General features: G+C 39.8%; 2 protein-coding genes across 3 annotated transcripts; both read left to right on the plus strand.

Annotated features, from left to right (window-relative positions):
* The first annotated feature begins 603 nt into the window (after nt 1–603).
* pfdn5 (prefoldin 5) lies at nt 604–5080 on the plus strand. Its single transcript, XM_034870591.1, has 6 exons — nt 604–781; nt 1126–1228; nt 2696–2727; nt 2849–2923; nt 3047–3152; nt 4869–5080. The coding sequence occupies exons 1-6, from the start codon at nt 716–718 to the stop codon at nt 4952–4954; spliced, it is 468 nt and encodes a 155-aa protein (XP_034726482.1). The 5' UTR covers nt 604–715; the 3' UTR covers nt 4955–5080.
* Nucleotides 5081–6412: 1332 nt separating this feature from the next.
* Nucleotides 6413–17989, plus strand: larp4ab (La ribonucleoprotein 4Ab). 2 transcript variants are annotated; one of them, XM_034870585.1, is made up of 15 exons: nt 6413–6860; nt 8259–8397; nt 9348–9594; nt 11063–11199; nt 13117–13220; nt 13556–13666; nt 14152–14205; nt 14958–15170; nt 15388–15488; nt 15783–16013; nt 16310–16361; nt 16551–16715; nt 16826–16962; nt 17055–17229; nt 17615–17989. In XM_034870585.1, the coding sequence occupies exons 1-15, from the start codon at nt 6858–6860 to the stop codon at nt 17984–17986; spliced, it is 2241 nt and encodes a 746-aa protein (XP_034726476.1). In that variant the 5' UTR covers nt 6413–6857; the 3' UTR covers nt 17987–17989. The 2 variants fall into 2 exon arrangements, with proteins under 2 accessions (XP_034726476.1, XP_034726475.1); XM_034870584.1 differs by having other exon boundaries at nt 6415–6860; nt 16826–16959; nt 17052–17229.
* Nucleotides 17990–18305: the final 316 nt, after the last annotated feature.

Raw genomic sequence — 18305 nt, forward strand, 5'->3', positions numbered from 1 at the left:
TAAAGAATATTTTTCATGTTTTAAAGAGTTGGCTCTAAGACATTTGATCCAGAGCTCATCAGTGTCAGATGTAATTTGGGAGTGCTATTAAGGGCCCTAGAGCACAAAAACTGATCAATACCACCAATGTCCAAAGTATATGGTCATTTAATGTTCAAAGTTTCAGTAAATTTTACATGTGACAAAATGAAAAAATATTTTTAACAACATCCCGCCAAAAACTGAAATATCAAAGAATTGTCCCTCTCATACAGAATTTCTCTTTAATGATAATGGAATTGACTTTGTGACGTTTATTTAAAAATGATTCTGACCTTCTTGAAAGTATTGTGATTTTACATTAAATGGGGATGACTGAATTTACATTTTACGTTTTCATTGTAGGTAGAGCTTTTAAAAATGTAAATTCAATTAAAAATGAGTTTATTCTTTATATTGTGAGAACTAAACTTCAATATAATGACTTTTACATTTATGTATATTTTATACAAGTGATATGCGTTTAGAGTGAGAAAATGTGTTGTTTAGAACCACTTAATCACCAACACCTGTTTCAAGCGTTTTTTTAACATGCTAGACATGCAAGTGAAAATAAAGAAGCAGGTGCGTTTCATGTCTTGTCCACACGGGGGCGTAGTTTCAGACCAATGACAGCCCACCTCCATCACCCGGAAACACAATCACGGTCTGTGTCATTTGGCATCGCGCTTCCAACATGGCGGTGAATCTCACAGATCTCTCCCTGCCTCAATTAGAGGGACTGAAAACCCAATTAGATCAGGTAATGTTAAAACGTTAAGCTAGCGTTTTTCAATTGTGACTGTGTTGTCAGATTTCGATTTTCTGAAGGCGATAATCTAAATTAAAACGGGAGGGTGGGGTAGCGAGCTAGCACATCTGACGCTAACGGTAATTAAGTGTATCCAGTCAACAAGGTGTTGTTAACGTGCTAGCGAATCTGCCCCTCGTCGTTACACGTGTTTCGACAGAAGTAAAATAAAAGAAATCCTGGAAATTTTCATTGTGGACATATCTTGTTGTTTAGACGTCTACAGTTTAGGATTCAGGTGTGGTCGCTTTGTGTATCTACTCTCTAACGTCGGTTGTTTTGTACATGTTTTGCAGGAGATTGAGTTCTTGACGTCTTCAATAGGTCAGCTCAAAGTTGTCCAGACGAAATATGTTGAAGCAAAAGATAGTATGAACGTCCTGAACAAAAACAACAAGGGTGAGTAAAGTTGTAAGACCTTGTGCCCCGCCAAGTTTTTAACCCACATAGACCCATTTTTGTCTTTTTAGGGAAGAGACTAGGGATCCTTAGGGGTGAAAGCAGGTCTACAGTAGATGCCGTATAGAAGTTGTGTACAGCCAACGAAAGCTAGGAACATAAAGATTAATGTGAGATGCAGCTCAGGACGGTGTGTCAGGTTTTTATAGACACTAATCTGTAATAAACTGTGTTTTTGTTAGGCTTAATGATTGAAGTATATGACGCAATTCTTATACTCCTTTAGTCTTATAAGTTTCAGCAATTTTTGGGTTAATACCAGATTTTTTAAATAAAATTTGGTGCAACATTCAGCCAACTCTAAACACCTGAGAATTGATAAAAATTGTTTACAAAAAATCCAAAATGCCATACTAAGATACCATTAAAAAAAAAATGCTGTGATTTGGTTTAAACAACCTTTTGACATTTTGAGGTTTGTGTAGAAAGAAAAAACTTTAACGGGGTGAAGATCACTGTTTTGGAAACTGTTTAAAAGTCCCCTTATTGTCAATAAACCTAGAAAAGCCATAGCGTCTCTAGTTCATGGTTGGAAAGTGTCGTGAGGCTGTGACTATCCTAAGAGTCACAACAGGTAATTTTATACAGTGACACAAAATGGTCTCACTACAATGAATTCACTACCTTGAAGACTAACATCACAGATGAATACAATTGGGTTCATTAAATCCACATGATCTCAGCTTTCTAGTCATACCCAATGTACGCAACTCCAGGTTGCAGAAATATTTAAATACACAATTGCACAATGGGCGAGTACAACATTTATACTGCATGGGGCAAATAACTCATGACTCGTGGGTACCCATAGAATCTATTTTCATTCAGCTTTTTTGTAGTGAGAGGTCAAAGGACTCCTTTAAATATGGCCATGCTAGTTTTACCCTCGCCAAAATTTACCCTGAGTTTGTAGCATTATTTAGTCCCCTTTACCGCAAGCAAGCATGACATGGTTGGTACCAATGGATGCCTCAGGCCTTAGTTTCACTAGTGTCTTCACTCTAGCTATAGAACCCAGCCCGCTACAGCCTCTTAAAGACCGCAAAGCACTGACACTCCCACAGGTCTCAGAGGGTTAACAGTTACTTAAATGGTTGATAAAAACATATGTAGCTCAATAATGGTTCTTCATTTACTATGATAAAAGCTACCCTCTTCAATAAGCTGAAATAGTGATAATGAAAACATTTAGCAAGCTCTGCAAAGCTTAGGATCATTTTATATAACAAACTATAAGAAGGCCTCAATGTACAGCAGTGTGTTTCACAAAAATGATGGGTTCTGAATGTGCATTATGGTTTTAAAGGTGTAATGTTTGTTTGATGAAAGTTTGTGAAATAATCCCATACATCGATGATTCTGCAGCTGAAGTCATGTGAATTCTTCCTCCTCTCTTTTCTCATACAGGAAAAGAATTGCTTGTGCCACTTACCAGCTCGGTATCCTTACTTTACAGTAGAATAACCAGCATCTCATGTTTTGGAGTTTTGTGTGATGTGCTTTAAATGAAGTTATGGGTCTCTTGAGACATGCATACTTGTCCTTGACATTTCTTCTCAGATGTACGTCCCTGGAATATTAAATGACGTGGATCATGTTTTAGTGGATGTGGGGACAGGATACTATGTTGAAAAGGCAAATATATTTTTTACATTTGAAAGTCCATAAATAATTTAATCTTTTACTAAATAATGTATTCAAATAAAAAAAACTCTTATGTGAAGTGTATTTATACTCCGTATTTGTTTGTCTCTGTAGAATGTGGAAGAAACAAAGGCGTTCTTCAAACGCAAAATAGACTTCCTTACAAAGCAGATAGAGAAAATTCAGCCAGCCCTTCAGGAAAAACATGCCATGAAACAAGGTAAGCTACATTCTTTATAGATATCCGGGGGTTAAAGTGGGATCTGTGTGAGAACCGGTGTTCTCACACAGGTTCAATTCCTGTGCAATAACCCAGCAACACTGTCTCTAAACAGTCTGTTTACTGGTTCCACTTATTCTTTTTTAATCATTCTCTATTTCAGAGCTGTTTACACTGTTCATGTTGTAATTTGATACTTATATAATAACATAATACTATTTATTTCAGCATCATTTGCACTATGCTCCATAATTAAAATCACTCTCATGATTATAATTTACTCCTTGCATACTTTGCACTCTTAAATGCACTATTTTCACGACCTGTCTATATTGTTTCTGTTTATATTGTGTGTATATATTGTTTGTTTTGTATGAGTAAGCCCATTGTGAGCAATACGATCCAAAGCAAAATTCCTCATAGCTGGCAAATAAAGCTGATTCTGAACCTCAAGCTCTGCGGCGGTGAACACCACGAGAAACTGCCACGAGTTGTTTTCATCAAAACAAAATTAGGATTAGTGTGTTAACTGCATGCCAAATTTCCTCCTAACTTGCCAAATAACGGGTTGCTGACAAGCATTCAAAAGGCTATTTTTAAAAAGGAGTCCAACGCAGTCACTACACATGAAACACACCAAGGCTAGATTCACTTCCAGCTAACTTTACAGCCAACAATGAGAGCAAAACAGCCTTGCCAGTCTATTTTAACCAAACATTCTTTGTGTAGCTGAGCTAAAAACACCAGATCTGCAGTACGACACTGTGTCGTTTACTACTGAGCCTGTTTTTGTGATCTTCACCTGTTTAATTGACTTTAGCAAATGGTATGCAGCTGTCCTGCTGTTACAGACGTGGACTCACCACAGACAGGGGCCTTGTTCATTGACTCAAGGCAGTGCTCGGCTGAGAATAAAAAGAGGAAACACTGGAATGGAGAACCAGTTTTAATTTACTTATTAATTGATGTTCCAACTCAGGTTAACCATGTAGATATCTCTACTTCCTAATTTTTTCAACTAAATGTCATCCCATCTTTCCAATTCAAAGCCATATATTATAATGCTACAAGTCCCTTATCTTTTTACTAATATAATGGATATGTCAGGGCAAGTCCAAAGCATATTTTAAAAGAAATGAATACTAGTTATTTTGCATAGGGGTTTGCAAATAAAATTAAAGTTGTATTCGGTGTTCTTTCGGTGATCACACACCACCTACACAGTTGCAAGTAGCATTTATCGTATCAAATCAAGGAGGACATGGAGCATTATAAAAAAACATGGACTCTTCAGAATTGGTAATTATCTTGTAATTCTTTAGGTCCTCTTCAACGCCAAAGCTGAACACTGCTGTTGTCCGTTCTCAGCGAGTGACATAAAACGCATCACTCGAGCCGCTGCGCTCAAATGTCCCCAAACCACAAATGTCACTTTAAAGTTATTAACATTACACAAGTAGCATTTTACTGTACAAATAAAATTTGTTGTTGCGTTTTAAAGGTGCTCTAAGTTATGTTGGAGGATGTTACTTCTTGTTGACGATCAAAGTATTCTCTGTTTGTGGTAGACACACTTTTTTGTTGTTGCCATTTGTAGACCCTGGGCTTTTTCTTTAACTTTTACAGTGCGTTCTGGGGACAGACAGCTCGCGGACAGTAAAGAGAGCACCTATAAGTGGAAAACCTTAATTTTACACGTTGTGTTCTTTCTTACAGCTGTGATTGAAGTAATGAATGTGAAGATCCAGCAACTGCAACAAAGCCAGCAGGCGTCACAGATGGTTGGGCCCACCAAGGCGTAATGAGAGAACCTGTTTAAACTCTTCATGATTTGGGGAAAGCGGGATTTTTAAGTTTGTGTGCAAATAACTCACATCTGTAGGACAAGAAAATGACCTCCACTAATCTAATGAAGTCTTGTTAAATACCGAAGGAAATAAAATTGTTTCGCTTTCTATCTGAAATAAGTGCACAAACCTTGTCACCAGTAAAGTATAAGTAGGCTATTGTCACAGTAAAGCAATTGTGTGTACTTAGTCGATTTTAAGTCAGTTTAATTGGGTGTCTGATTAAAGAGGTCGCTGCGCATTTAAAAAAACATTTATTTGGTTTTTTTGTGTATACTTCAGTGGGGTCCACTTCACTACCATTACTTCTCTTTTTTCATAAGTTTGAATGTAAGTAAACTGTATTGTCTCTAAAAGTGTTAAGGCCCTGAGACATACAGTTTGCAAGTGTTTTCACAGATTCTGGTTAATAAGACTGCTCAAGTTAGTAGTGGGAGGAGCTACACTAGCAATCACATGAGCTCTCTGCACTCCATCTAGTCTTTATACGTCAAAACAATAAGAAGTGATGTAATCAAGTGAAATCTAAATCAATTAAGGTAGTGATCACATGTCTGCAGCCCTACCTTAGTGTTTAAAAGATCTAGTGCAAATCAATTCCAGCACAAAGTTCTAATCAAACAGTTGTTTTTTTTAATCAAGACGTGGTCATTACATGTTCAAGGCACACTAGCAATGACCTTTCATACTACTGTTTACTTGTATAATTTCCAAGACTGTAATTATGATCCAGCTAATTTGGGTACATAGCCATTTATGTATGAACTAACTGAATTAACATCCCTTAATTGGTCTATTAAGTGTTATAACACGCATTGAATAGGGACCTGATCATTTGTTAATGGTGAGAAACAGGAATGGATATAATTTGCATTAAATCAAAAGTCTGGGAGCATTACTTAAGTAAATGTATGATAACTACCCGTATGATAGTCACGTGAATCCCTTTTTTCTACTATTTTTTTGAAATTAATAAAAGATAAATAATATTCCACGCTATCCATTGTGTGACGATGAGAAAAACAACGTAATGAGATGTATTTTAATTTTATTGGAGCAAATCTAATATTGTGATTTGTCTCACTTCAAACTGTTTAAATAGAAAGTGAACAGAGTGGAAAGATAACATTTAAACAAACAGTTTCGGTGGTGGACTGGAGCTGCTGTTGAAGGACAGAAGTTTGTCCTATCCACTCAGCCGGACCGGTACTACACGTCAACAGGGAGCCGCCAGTAATACTTAACTCGTTTTTGCAATGGGTGAAATATAGATCAATTACATAAACTAACGTTTTGTGCAATATCGTTATTACAAGATAAGGCAGGTCTCATAAGAGCATCGACTCGGCTCCAGCAGCCATAGTGACCTCACAGGGGTCAGTCGATCGTTGCAACCATGGACTGGTTGCTACGTGCGGTGTAGCATTGCTGTTGCCGGGGAGGTAAGAAGGTGGAGGCGGAGTAAAGTCTGTTGGGACGGACTGTGGCAGACAGAGGACGCAGATGTCACATGCTGGATGAGCGGTGCCTCGAAGCTGGAGGAATTGAGCTTGAAGAACATATTTCATCAAATGGGAAACTATTTTGCAAAAAATAGCGAGAGAGCCGTTATTGTTATAAACTAAAAGCTTTTAAAGTTGTGGTCCGCGCGGACGCACCGTTTGGAGCACTGGGGCAGTTCGGTCATTGGAATTACGTTACCGGGGAGACGGTAGTTACGACGACGGGTCACTCGAAATACTTGCGGCCAATCATTTTTAAGAGTTAAAGCCATACCAAATCATAAAACCACCAGGACAATTAAATCTAGCAACTGGAGTTGAGGAGGTCATCGTAAGAAGACGAGGATCGAAGCAGCATGGTGAGTTGGGGCCTGGATGCGGGCACGCTAGCTAACATGCGACAACCTGTTTGCGTCCTTCCCGTTTGACTCGTGCTGCTTAAGCTCGCCCAAACTGCGCCATTGTAGTAAGGTTAGCTACACTTAACGTTTGTGCTCCGAAAACACTGCTTTTATTACATACATGGACAATTAATCATGCTACTGTCAACTTGTCAAACAAATTAGCTCAGTTTAGCAGTGTAAAGTAAGGCCGGTGTGGTATGTTAGTCAACTTAAGCTAGTTAGCAAGCTAAAGGCAGGTATTTATGGAGTCGCTAGTCACAGTATGGTAGACTGCGAAACACCAAACAAGCTTATCCTGCCAACGTGTTTGGGACATAATGAGTTGGGGAAATCTGTTATGTTGCATAACCAGTCGCTGTAAATGCATCGATTCATTATTTTACCTTTCATATGTAGCGACTAAGTTATTGACGTTACACGTGATTTGTGTTAAATGTTAGCTGTGTTGCACAACTGTAATGTTCCGTGATAAAGGTCATCATATCAATAACGTTAAGCCGCGGAGACGTCAACTTTGTAAAGGGAACCACGAGAGGATAGTTTAACAATTAACCACAGACGCCTTGAGTCCAGAAGAAAAGTTAGAGAAACGATTTTGAATATCGTCGCATATGGTTGTGTGGGCACGTCGGACACCATGTGCTCTATCTTCCGCAGAGCAACGCTAACGTCACTTAGCTTCACAGCCAGCGCAAAGCCGGTAAATTGTAACCACATTTTGGAAAGTTTACAGGTTGGACTCAAGTATAAGATTCATGTATTGGTTTAGCATCAATGACTGAAACACACCCGAGGTTTTGCAATAGATGTCATGTCAAAATGCCTTCTTTAAGTAATGCTAGAGCTCAGAGGTGGATTTGCGCCGTGTGTGTGTGGATTTCGGATGAACTAGCTTTAATAACTGGATTGGCTATGATGCAGGAAAGGGGGTTAGTTGAGTTATGATGTGCAGTAGTAGTAACTTGAAGGAATGGGTGGGTGGCTTGCCACATTATGTAAATACTGCTTTCATAGCTTATTAATTACTTAGCTTTTCCTGAATTTCTTTCTGGTTCTTTTTTTTTTTTTTTGAGTTTTTGAATTTACCAAGCATGTAGTTACATAGGTGGTGATCGCAAGAGGCGTGTGTATTTTTTGTTCCATGTATGTCTGAAACCAGTTGCAGGCAACTCCACGCATCTAAGTGTTTGACTTAACCAAAATACATCCAATCATGTAAAATCTCACGGTTTCAAAAACCAAAACACTTCTTTCTGCTCTAACTGCACTATTTTGTTTCTTGAAACATACTGCATATTATGTGTACCCAAAACTATTTACTTTAACTTGCATTCTATTCTTATAATCATGCAGGTCACCACAAAGGGAGCGGGTCTGAACCCCAATGCTAAAGTTTGGCAGGAGATTCCTGCCCACCAGAATGACATCCCAGAGGAGACGGAGAATTCTCCTTGGCTGCCGACCTACCCCCCTCCTGCTGAGATGGCCGACGGTATGAGCTTGTTCAGTTCTGTGTGCAGCAAACTTCAATTGATCTCCATCTTCCCCTCAGGCCATTAATGCAAACTAAACCCCTGTCCCCCTGCACTGGTACTAGTGGTGTAACGGACCATAGTTGATCCACTCACGGTTCTGAATGTGAACCACAAATTAATTGCAATGTTTAACCATAATTACTGTGTGAAATCCATTTTTAACTGTCACTGTTTCTTAATTTATATCAAGAGTTGCTGGGAAAAGATAACGCCAAAGCAAATTTCTGTTCATGTGAATGTCTCATGAAGGGTAGGATAGCACTAGCACTAACACTAACGTTATACTTGGCAGCAGGTAATGTTGATGTTGGTAGGATGGAGGTTGTAGCTGGTTTAAACACGGTTAAAATGCTGACAGCTAAACGGTGTAAAGGTGTTACTGTATTTCACTGTAGAGGAATACCGTTACGTACAACAGTCTGTAGACACAAACTAGCACTTGCAGCGATGCTGTTATCACTAAAACAGGCAACTAAATGGTGTTTACTTGAAATTGGTAAACCTCTTGGGGCATTCCAATTTTTTTTGTTGAATATTGCTTTTATTTAACAGAAATGTACAGATAAATTTATTACATTTTTAATAAATCATTTAAATTCCCTCCTTTTTTGCTAATCTGAAAATTGATCCACATGTTACTCAAAACCGTGATCCAAACCGTTTAGTGAGCCGTTACACACCTAACTGGTACAGCACTAAAGTATGGGGATAGGCTGTGGGACATGTGTAGGCATGTATAATATTTATTGAAAGATACCAATATAATTACAGATAGACATTTTTTGTACTATTCTCCTCATGGTTATGCAACAAATACAAAGCTTATGTTTCTTTAGAACATTAGATGCTTTTGTCTAAACATAACTTATTTCACTAACATTTTTCCTGCTTGCCTGGTCTATCTTAGGTTACTCAGACGTCCCCTCTTCAGGGGGAAAAGGACACAACGCTGAATATCCTGACAGCACTGCTGACTATGCACCTGTACTTGCAAAGGGCATTGTGAATGGCGTTGACCAACCTGACATAGGGTATTTACTCTTTGACCCGCAATGCGAGTCAGCCATAGAGGGTAATGCTTCTAAGGAACAACCAATATCTGAGGAGAGCCTGAGAGAGTCATTGAAGAAACAGCTTGAGTTCTGCTTTTCTAGGTGAGTAGTAAAGCAATTTTCAAAGTCTTTTAGTTTATACCATAGATTGCAACCGTTTGGAAGAGTTATTTACACTGTTTGCCCCCTATATACTTTATTGTGTGTGTGGCTACAAAAATAACATCAGTAATGAATAATTGAATTGCCTTATATATATATATATATATATATATATATATATATATATATATATATATATATATATATATATATATATATATATATATATATATATATATATATATATATATATATATATATATATTCATTCATTTATTTATTTCGACTAATTGGAAGAAGCTCACACAATCGGTAGTTTTAACCTATGAAGGACCTTGAATATCATGCAAGCATTAGGATATACATTTATATTCAGTAAGCCCCAATAAACCAAGGCGATGAAATAGAGGACGAGTGGGGCTATTGGGCTCAGACCTTGTTAATGACTGTATGATTCTGAGTGTGGGAGTAAATGTCTTACTTTAAAAAATAGTCCAAAATATTTAGTTAGTTTTTTGGTTAGATGATCAATATGCAATTTGAAATTGTATCATTAATTGTAGTTTTCTATAGCCATTTGCGGTAGAGGAAGAACGAGCAGACTTTTTTTTTCTGCTTGTCTTATTTCTTTCTCCGGCTTCCTCTTTTTCCTTGCACTGTTATTGTTCCACGTCCATTTTTTTCTTTAGGTTATTTTTTGGGGCTTTCTCCCTTTATTTACAAGTGACAGTGGATAGAAGGTGGGAGAGAGATGGGGGATGACACACTATAGGGCCGCAGGTTGGATTCAAACTGCTGCAAAGGCCTTAGCCTACATGGGGCGCACGCTCTTCCTGGGTGAGCTAGAGGACGGCCCATGGGATTTGAAATTTAAACATTGACTGATATAGACTCCGACCAATTTAGTGATGTTTACTTTTCAATTATTTGTTCATTTATTTTTAGACAAAATGCTTGTTTTCCGTTAGATTTTTCTTGAAATGAAAAATTTAATTCAATTTAATTTGTCTTATGTTAAGAGTTTTACACCGAAACCAGATTTCTACATTTTTTAATTCTCTATTTAGTATTTCTTGCAGTCCAACTGGACTCTTATGTGACATAAATAAATTTGTGTCGTCAGCAAATAAAACTTTGTGTAAAACCATGGTGGAAGTTATTAATATATAACATTAAGGGGAGAGGGCCCGAAATGGATCCCTGGGAGACTCCAAATTTGATGGGTTTTCTTATGGAAATTTGTTCCTTAATATTTACATATTGCTGTCAGCCAAATAAATAACTTCTGAACCAGCTAAGTGCTAGTCCTCTGATTCCATAATAATGTAACTTATTACATACCTGAGGTGTTTTTATTTAGGGTTAGAAATCCCTGGTTAGACAGCCATTTACTTGATTTAATTCTTTGATTGGTTTGGCATTTTGAATGTTTTTGTAGTCCAATGTTGTTGTTTTTGACTATTTTCAGAGAGAACCTGTCTAAGGACCTGTACCTGATATCCCAGATGGACAGTGATCAGTTTGTTCCCATCTGGACCATTGCTTGCATGGAGGACATCAAAGCCCTCACCACTGACATAGACCTCATTCTGGATATACTGCGAGGTACCAGTGCTGTTGTTCTGTCTGTGTTTTACAAATGCTTGCAGTTTCACTGACACATTAGCTTACAGACAGAATCCATAAACAACTTTAAAATGTTTTGAACTAAATAAAACTTTTTTTCACAACAACATTGGGTTTATAAAGAAGGTCTTAAGTTAAGGGTAAAGTTGGGTCCTTTTCCGGTTTGTACAGTGTACCTCGCTAAACCGGTTTGATTGTATGCAAACCAGTTGAACTGGCAATTTTCACCATGACACCTTCTGACAAATAGCCTACATTAGCAACCTCTGCCGGCGGTATAAAGGAACTAAATCCAATTTATATTGCAAGCAGTGTTGGGCAGTAGCGTTACTAGTGTAACTACGTCTCAGTAGTGTTGCTGTTGTCTGAATAAAATGTTTTTTTAGTAGCTTAGCTCTTTTATTGTTTTTTGTTGTTGTAGCTTAGCTTCTTTCGTGGATAACGTTAGCTTCAGTGTAGTGAAGCTTCATTAAATGTAGATTATTTGGTATCTTAGCTCTCTACAGTTTCCAAGTAGCTTGTCCCACACTGGCAATAAGTAATATGACAACTTGATTAACATAACGCCCTCTATCTTCGTCCGCTTACCCGGTATCGGGTCGTGGGGGTTAGCAGCTCCAGCAAAAGAACCCAAACTTCCCTTTCCAGAGCCACATCAAGAGCTGGATGTGACTGGAACACCTCCATAGGGAGACGCTCAAAAGCTCCTTACTAGATGCACAAACCACCTCAACTGGCTCTTTTCAAAGCTAAGGAAAAGCGGCTCTACTCTGAGCTCACGGATGACTGAGCTTCTCACCCTATCTCTAAGGGAGACACCAGGCACCTTCCTGAGGAAACCCATTTAGTCCGCTTGTACCCTGGATCTCGTTCTTTTGGTCATGACCCAGCCTTCATGACCATAGGTGAAGGTAGGAACGAAAACTGACCGGTAGATTGAGAGCTTTGCTTTCCGGCTCAGCTCTGTTTTGGTCACAACGGTGCAATAAATTGAATGTAATACCGCCCGCGCCATTTCTCCGACTAATCTCCCACTCCATGGTCCCCACATTCGCAAACAAGACCCCAAGGGGTTTGAACTCCTTCACTTGGGGTGAGGACTCATTCCCTACCTGAAGAAGGCACTCCATCGGTTTCCTGCTGAGAACCATGGCCTCAGATTTAGAGGTGCTGATCCTCATCCCAGCCGCTTCACACTTTGCTGCTAACCAATCCAGTGAGTGCGGAAGGTCACAAGCCGATGGTGGCATCAGGACCACATCATCTGCAAAAAGCAACAATCCTGAACCCACCAAACTGCAACCCCTCCCCACCCCGACTACGCCTCGATGTCCAGTCCATAAACACTACAAACAGGAGCGGGGACAAAGCGCATCCCTGGCGGAGGCCAACCCTCACCTGAAACGGGTCCATCTCACCGCCGAAAAACCCGGATTAACTTATTTTTTCTTTTTATAAACAAACTAACCAAAGATAGCCACTAGTGGCTGACAGCAATTTACTCGAATCGCTACACTCTCATTGTGGCCTCACTCGGGAGCGCCTGAGTCAAGTGCAACACCTAGTGATAAAATTAGATATACCAGTGTTGGGCTTGATATCAAACGGTTTGAAAATGTTTACACTGGCTCAAGCCTAGTTAATGGTATCCTGCAGTTGTTAATTGTGGTCTGATGCTTACCACTTCTGCAAAACGTTTTCCGAGGGTGAAAACATTGAATATTGTTTGTAGCTTACCAGTCAATATTAAATGGTTTTAGCCTTATGAATTACTTTTTTTTCTTAAATGCTGAAGATGTATGCCAGACACAGATGCATATTCTCCAAGAGCATGTCATGTAGGTTGTTTAAGGGAACCTAAAGTTACTTATAGATTAGGATGTGTCTTTGTTATAGCCTCTCCCATGGTGCAAGTTGATGAAACTGGAGAGAAGGTTCGGCCAAACCACAGTCGCTGCATCATTATTCTGAGAGAGGTGCCAGAGACTACACCAGTTGAGGTAAAAGTTCCATACTGAATACTAAGTACAGTCCTACACAAAACCAACCCATCTTACTGTAAAGTATATCATACAAACTAGGTGCTCCCGCACGCTCATTCTTGCTCACACTGTGTTCAGGCAAAGCTGTTGACAAGAAGTCCGTTTTAGACAGTGATGTGCAGTATGTTCCTCACTGCATTTTGATGTTAAAACTGTGGATTTATTTGTTATAGTAGGTATATAAGGGCTCATTACAACTTATCATAGAGCCTGCATGGTGACCTGATTGGAGATGTGTGAGTCTAGTTTTGGAGGGAGAAATGTGTAATATGTGCCTTGCATCTTATTCACAGGAAGTGGAGGCTCTTTTTGAGAGTGAAAACTGCCCCATAGTGTTAAGCACAGAGTTTGCACACAACAGCAACTGGTACATAACATTTCAGTCAGATATGGATGCACAACAGGTACGTATCAACATTAATTAAACACAGGGCTTGTTTTTGATTAACTTTGATGTATAATCCTAGTATTGTCTAAGTTACACAGTTACATTTTTGGTTTAATGGTTATTTAATTTTTTATTAGCATGGCATATATATTTTTCTATTAACATTTACAATATAAGGTCTGCATTAAATGTGGCTGTCATTTGCTCTGGTTCCATTGTTCTTGGAAACCAAAGGTGAATTTCCATGACCTTGGTGAGGGTGCAAGATTTGGATTTGACAATTCTTGATTATCGTAGCTTGTAAACTTTGTTTAATGCTGTTTTAGGTATGCAGTATAAGGGATACTTTTTGTTTGACTTATTACAGCAACTTTATCTTTTAATGTGCAAGTAACAAGTTTACAATTGTATGCACTGAACATCACACTAGTGCTCTGGGAAGATTTGAAACAGATTTGACAGTATTGTGAATACTCTTCTTGTTATCTTTATTGTCCTCAGGCCTACAGATACCTAAGAGAAGAAGTGAAAATGTTCCAGGGAAAACCAATTATGGTGAGTTCTTAAAAATGCATAAATCACTTACTGTTCAGTATGCTATAAGGTTTTGTTTTATTTCAGCCTGGATCACTGCTTATTGCTGGTTCTATTTTAGACGGTAGTATGGAACCCAGCAAGCCTGGTGTTACACAACACTAGTTGTGTTGGTCAGCTGTCACGGCACTAGTCTGGCTAAGCCGTAGCCTCAGGAGTGACCTTGGGATTTCTGTGCACAGAGACTTGATAAGAAAGGTGTTTGGCAGAACTGTTCTTCACCTATCTCCTTTCTTATCACAATGTGGCATTTACCTTTGCATTTCAGGTACAGTATCTCATGCATTCTTTTTCAGCTGGACTTTGACTTGACCTTGTCTGCCCCTGATAAACCAAATAAGTCTTCTGAGAGACGTATTACTGCTCCTGTCAAAACCCCAGTGATGATCAGTATCGCGCTTGGAAGGACCCATTTGCACTGTGGCTGGCTGGGAGGAAATTTTTCATTTGTAGACCTCTTGATCAGTCTGCTGTATCTCTGTTTCTACACCATACCTCTAATGTCCCTCATCCTCTTTTACCCCCACCCTCCCTTTTCTTTCCCCTAGTCACTGCAGTGTTGTATGGCCTAATGACCGTGAGATTATGAGATCTGAGGGGACTAAAGTACGATGTACAAGAGCACACATCATAGGCACAGTGGAACTGTCACATCCTCACTCCTAGCAAACTTACCTGATTATCTTCTTTCTTACCCTTTCCCTCTCCCCCAGGCCCGCATTAAGGCCATTAACACATTCTTTGGTAAGAATGGCTTTCGCAGTGTGGACTCAAGTGTGTACAGTCAGCATGCCCAAACACCGGCTCAGTATGGCTCCCCAGTCTACATACAGCAGGCGTACAGCCCTCAGCAGCAGTACCCTGTATATCCGGTGGTGTCTCCCTCCTGGAACCCGTCCGTCACACCTTACTTTGAAACACCACTGGTGAGAACCTGAACGCAGGATTAAACTGATTGAAATGTTATGCTATTTTTGTCCAGAATACATGCATTGTTTCAAGGTGCTCATAGCAGTGTATATAACAACTGATGTGATATTCCCAGCTTCAGTCCGTTAACAGATATATTGTATTGAGCATTAGAGACATTTTTATGGAGCTTATGGCCTTTATTTGATTTCCTGCTGCCATTGTGATATCCAGGCACCTTTCCCGCACAGCGGATTTATAAATGGTTACAGAAGTCCTGGGAACTACAAAGCAAACTCAAGCTCCATCAACACCCGACCCATGAGTGGGAACCGGTAGGTGCAAGTCACGATGATATAACTCTCTCATTCATAGTCGATTTGTATGCAATTTTGATTGCTAGAAATATTGCAAATTTCTTTTCCTTTAACAAAAACAAATGTTGAATATAACACTTCCACCGCGCGGCCCTTTGCTGCATGTCACTCACCCTCCCCCACTTCAGCTGTCCTTTAAAATAAAAGCCTAAAATGCCCCAAAAAGATAATCTTTAAGAAATGTGTACGTGTGTGTGTGTGTGTGTGTGTGTGTGTGTGTGTGTGTGTGTGTGTGTGTGTGTGTGTGCCCAGAAACCATGTTAAGGGTCACCCTAGGCCCGGAGGCATGCCCCCTTCTTCTTTGGCTCCGGTGACCCTGATGGACAGCTTGTCTGGTCCCCTGAGTCCACAGCCCCTTCAGACATCAGGGACGCCGACTTGCACCACTTCAGCGACGGCTCCTCTACCCTCCTTCGGCCTTAAAGACCCTTCTCCACAGGCCGTCTTATCCAGTGGATATCTAAGTGGGGCTGCACGGGCCAGGCAAGTGAATATTATCCTGCTTATTAACACTAGGGAGATAAAGATATATGACCAAAACCTGACGGACCGATGTGCATTAAGGTGTGCGTTATGTGTTGATAATTTTATGTTTTTGAATCTTGTCCTGTCACTCTCTGTTCATCTGTTATGTTGTTGTAACAATCAAATATTTTTGGTTTTTGCTATCAGTTCCAGGGAAATGCAACCCATTGCATTCCATGCAGTGTGTTTTTACATGTAAATGTAACTTTCATGTGTAAAACTTTTTAATGTAAAATGATCTGTCTTCATTTTAGGAGAGGGAGCCACAGAGGCATGAGGAGGAAAAGAGAAGATGAACACACCATGGTTGGCATATTTCCTCTTTTTACCTGTTTATTTCATTTTTTTAAACGGTGTGATTTTTCCCGTGTAGACCAAGGAGGTCCTGATTGTATTGTCTCATCAAAAAGTAGTCTTAGTATAGTATTTTTGTGGCAAGTTTATTATACTGTGACTTGTCTTATATTTGCCTAAAACTTTTAATGTAAACTACAGAGGCCTGTCCCTTTGATGGAGACCAAGGTACCACCTCCACCAAAGTTTGACCTGGCAGCTTCCAATTTTCCTCCTTTGCCGGGATCTGTTGTCAGTATGCGGGGAGAAAGTATGCCAGAAGTACGCCTTTCAGATGTTGTGCGTGGCCTAAAGGTGACCAACAAGGTAAGAACCCTGTCCTCTTTCATACCTTTTTTAATCTGAAGACTTGCATAACCAGTATTTAAGTTACAGTTGTATAAATGCACGTCATTTAAAATTCTTGATTATTTCAGCATGTGAGCCAAGAGGTTAACGAGACCCAAAACACAAACATCTCTGAAGACGCTGGAAGGAAACCAGATTCTGCAACCCGTGTTGCTACACTTGCTCCTGTGACACCGCTCACAGTGGCACCACCAGTCTTAAGGTAAAGTTTACTTCAAGCTAATAATGTCTGTGAATACAAAAGGGCACATACAATGAAAATTAATTATCTTTCACTTTTTTTGTCAATTTTAGCATTTCTCCCCCAATAAAGGAAGAGGTTAAAGCTGAACCTCCTATTCCAAAGAAAGAAATCTCCTTGTCCTCGCAGGCTGCCCCCCCAACAGCCACTGAACCTGCTCCGTCCACCTGCAGCCAGTCTGTTCCTACAGAAGCACCTTCCCCATCTCCCCCAACTCCAACATCTGAGCTGGTAAGGCCTGCCTTCCAATCAGGGGTTTCCCAATAGCTCACAGCAACATCAGCTCAAAGCTCCCTGTTGACTCATTATTAATATAAAACTTGTGTATGAAATTGGCTGACTTCTTTTGTGGAGGATGGCAGCAGTAGATGGAATTCACAGCTGTTTGATTGGATTGAATTATGTCTCAAGAGTAGAGGCAAGCGTCAAGGTATAATAAAAAAAAAAAAAAAATATCTTCAGCAACTTCAAACTACCACTTAATGGTCACTGTGTTAATGATGGAGTATTTTAGATCATATCTTCTTCAAGTGGTTATTTTGTTTGTTACTCATGTTATTTATTTTTGTCTCTTTTATCATTTATTTTACATCTCCACCCCTTATTGTCTAACAAGGTGGCAAGAAAGCTCAGTTATGCAGAGGTGTGCCAGCGGCTGGCCAAGGAGCCGCCAGCGGCACAGACGCCCTCTCCATCCCCCCCCGCCTCCTCAGCCAGCCAACCCCTGCAAGAGCTTAAGGTCAACAGGGTTAAGGAGCCACGGCCCAACTTCAGGCGTTATACAGACAAACCAGAGAAACCCGGAGACAGCCGCCTGCCTCGTCAACCATTACGCTCCTTTAGAGGGGCAAATGGCCAAGTCAGATCCGGAGGGCTGAAGGTTCGGGAGCATCAGAGAGGACTAAATCCTGGCAAGCCATTTTCCCCACACCGGGGAGCCAGACGCAGTGGCAAAGAGCAGAATATTCCCCCGAGGGAACCCAAATAAAAAAGAAACTTATAAATCATGAACTTAAACCGAAACAAAAACTATATAAAGTATATGTAAATATATGTAAATAGATGGATGACTATATTTCATTTGACAAACTTTTTCAAAGAGTGTGTGTGTGTGTGAGTGAGTGTGCGTGCGTGCGCAAATGAGGCACATGATTTCTCTGAGTGGTAATTGTTGGCATGTGACTTTTTGTGAGCTTTTTATTCAATTTGTTTTGCATTGAAATCAAGGATAAATGATAATTTATGTGAGATGTTTAATCCATGGCAGAATAATAGAAACTGTGGGGGGGGGGGGGGGTTGATGAACT

This window comes from Etheostoma cragini, chromosome 4 (genome assembly GCF_013103735.1).
Source record: "Etheostoma cragini isolate CJK2018 chromosome 4, CSU_Ecrag_1.0, whole genome shotgun sequence".
Lineage (NCBI taxonomy): Eukaryota > Metazoa > Chordata > Actinopteri > Perciformes > Percidae > Etheostoma > Etheostoma cragini.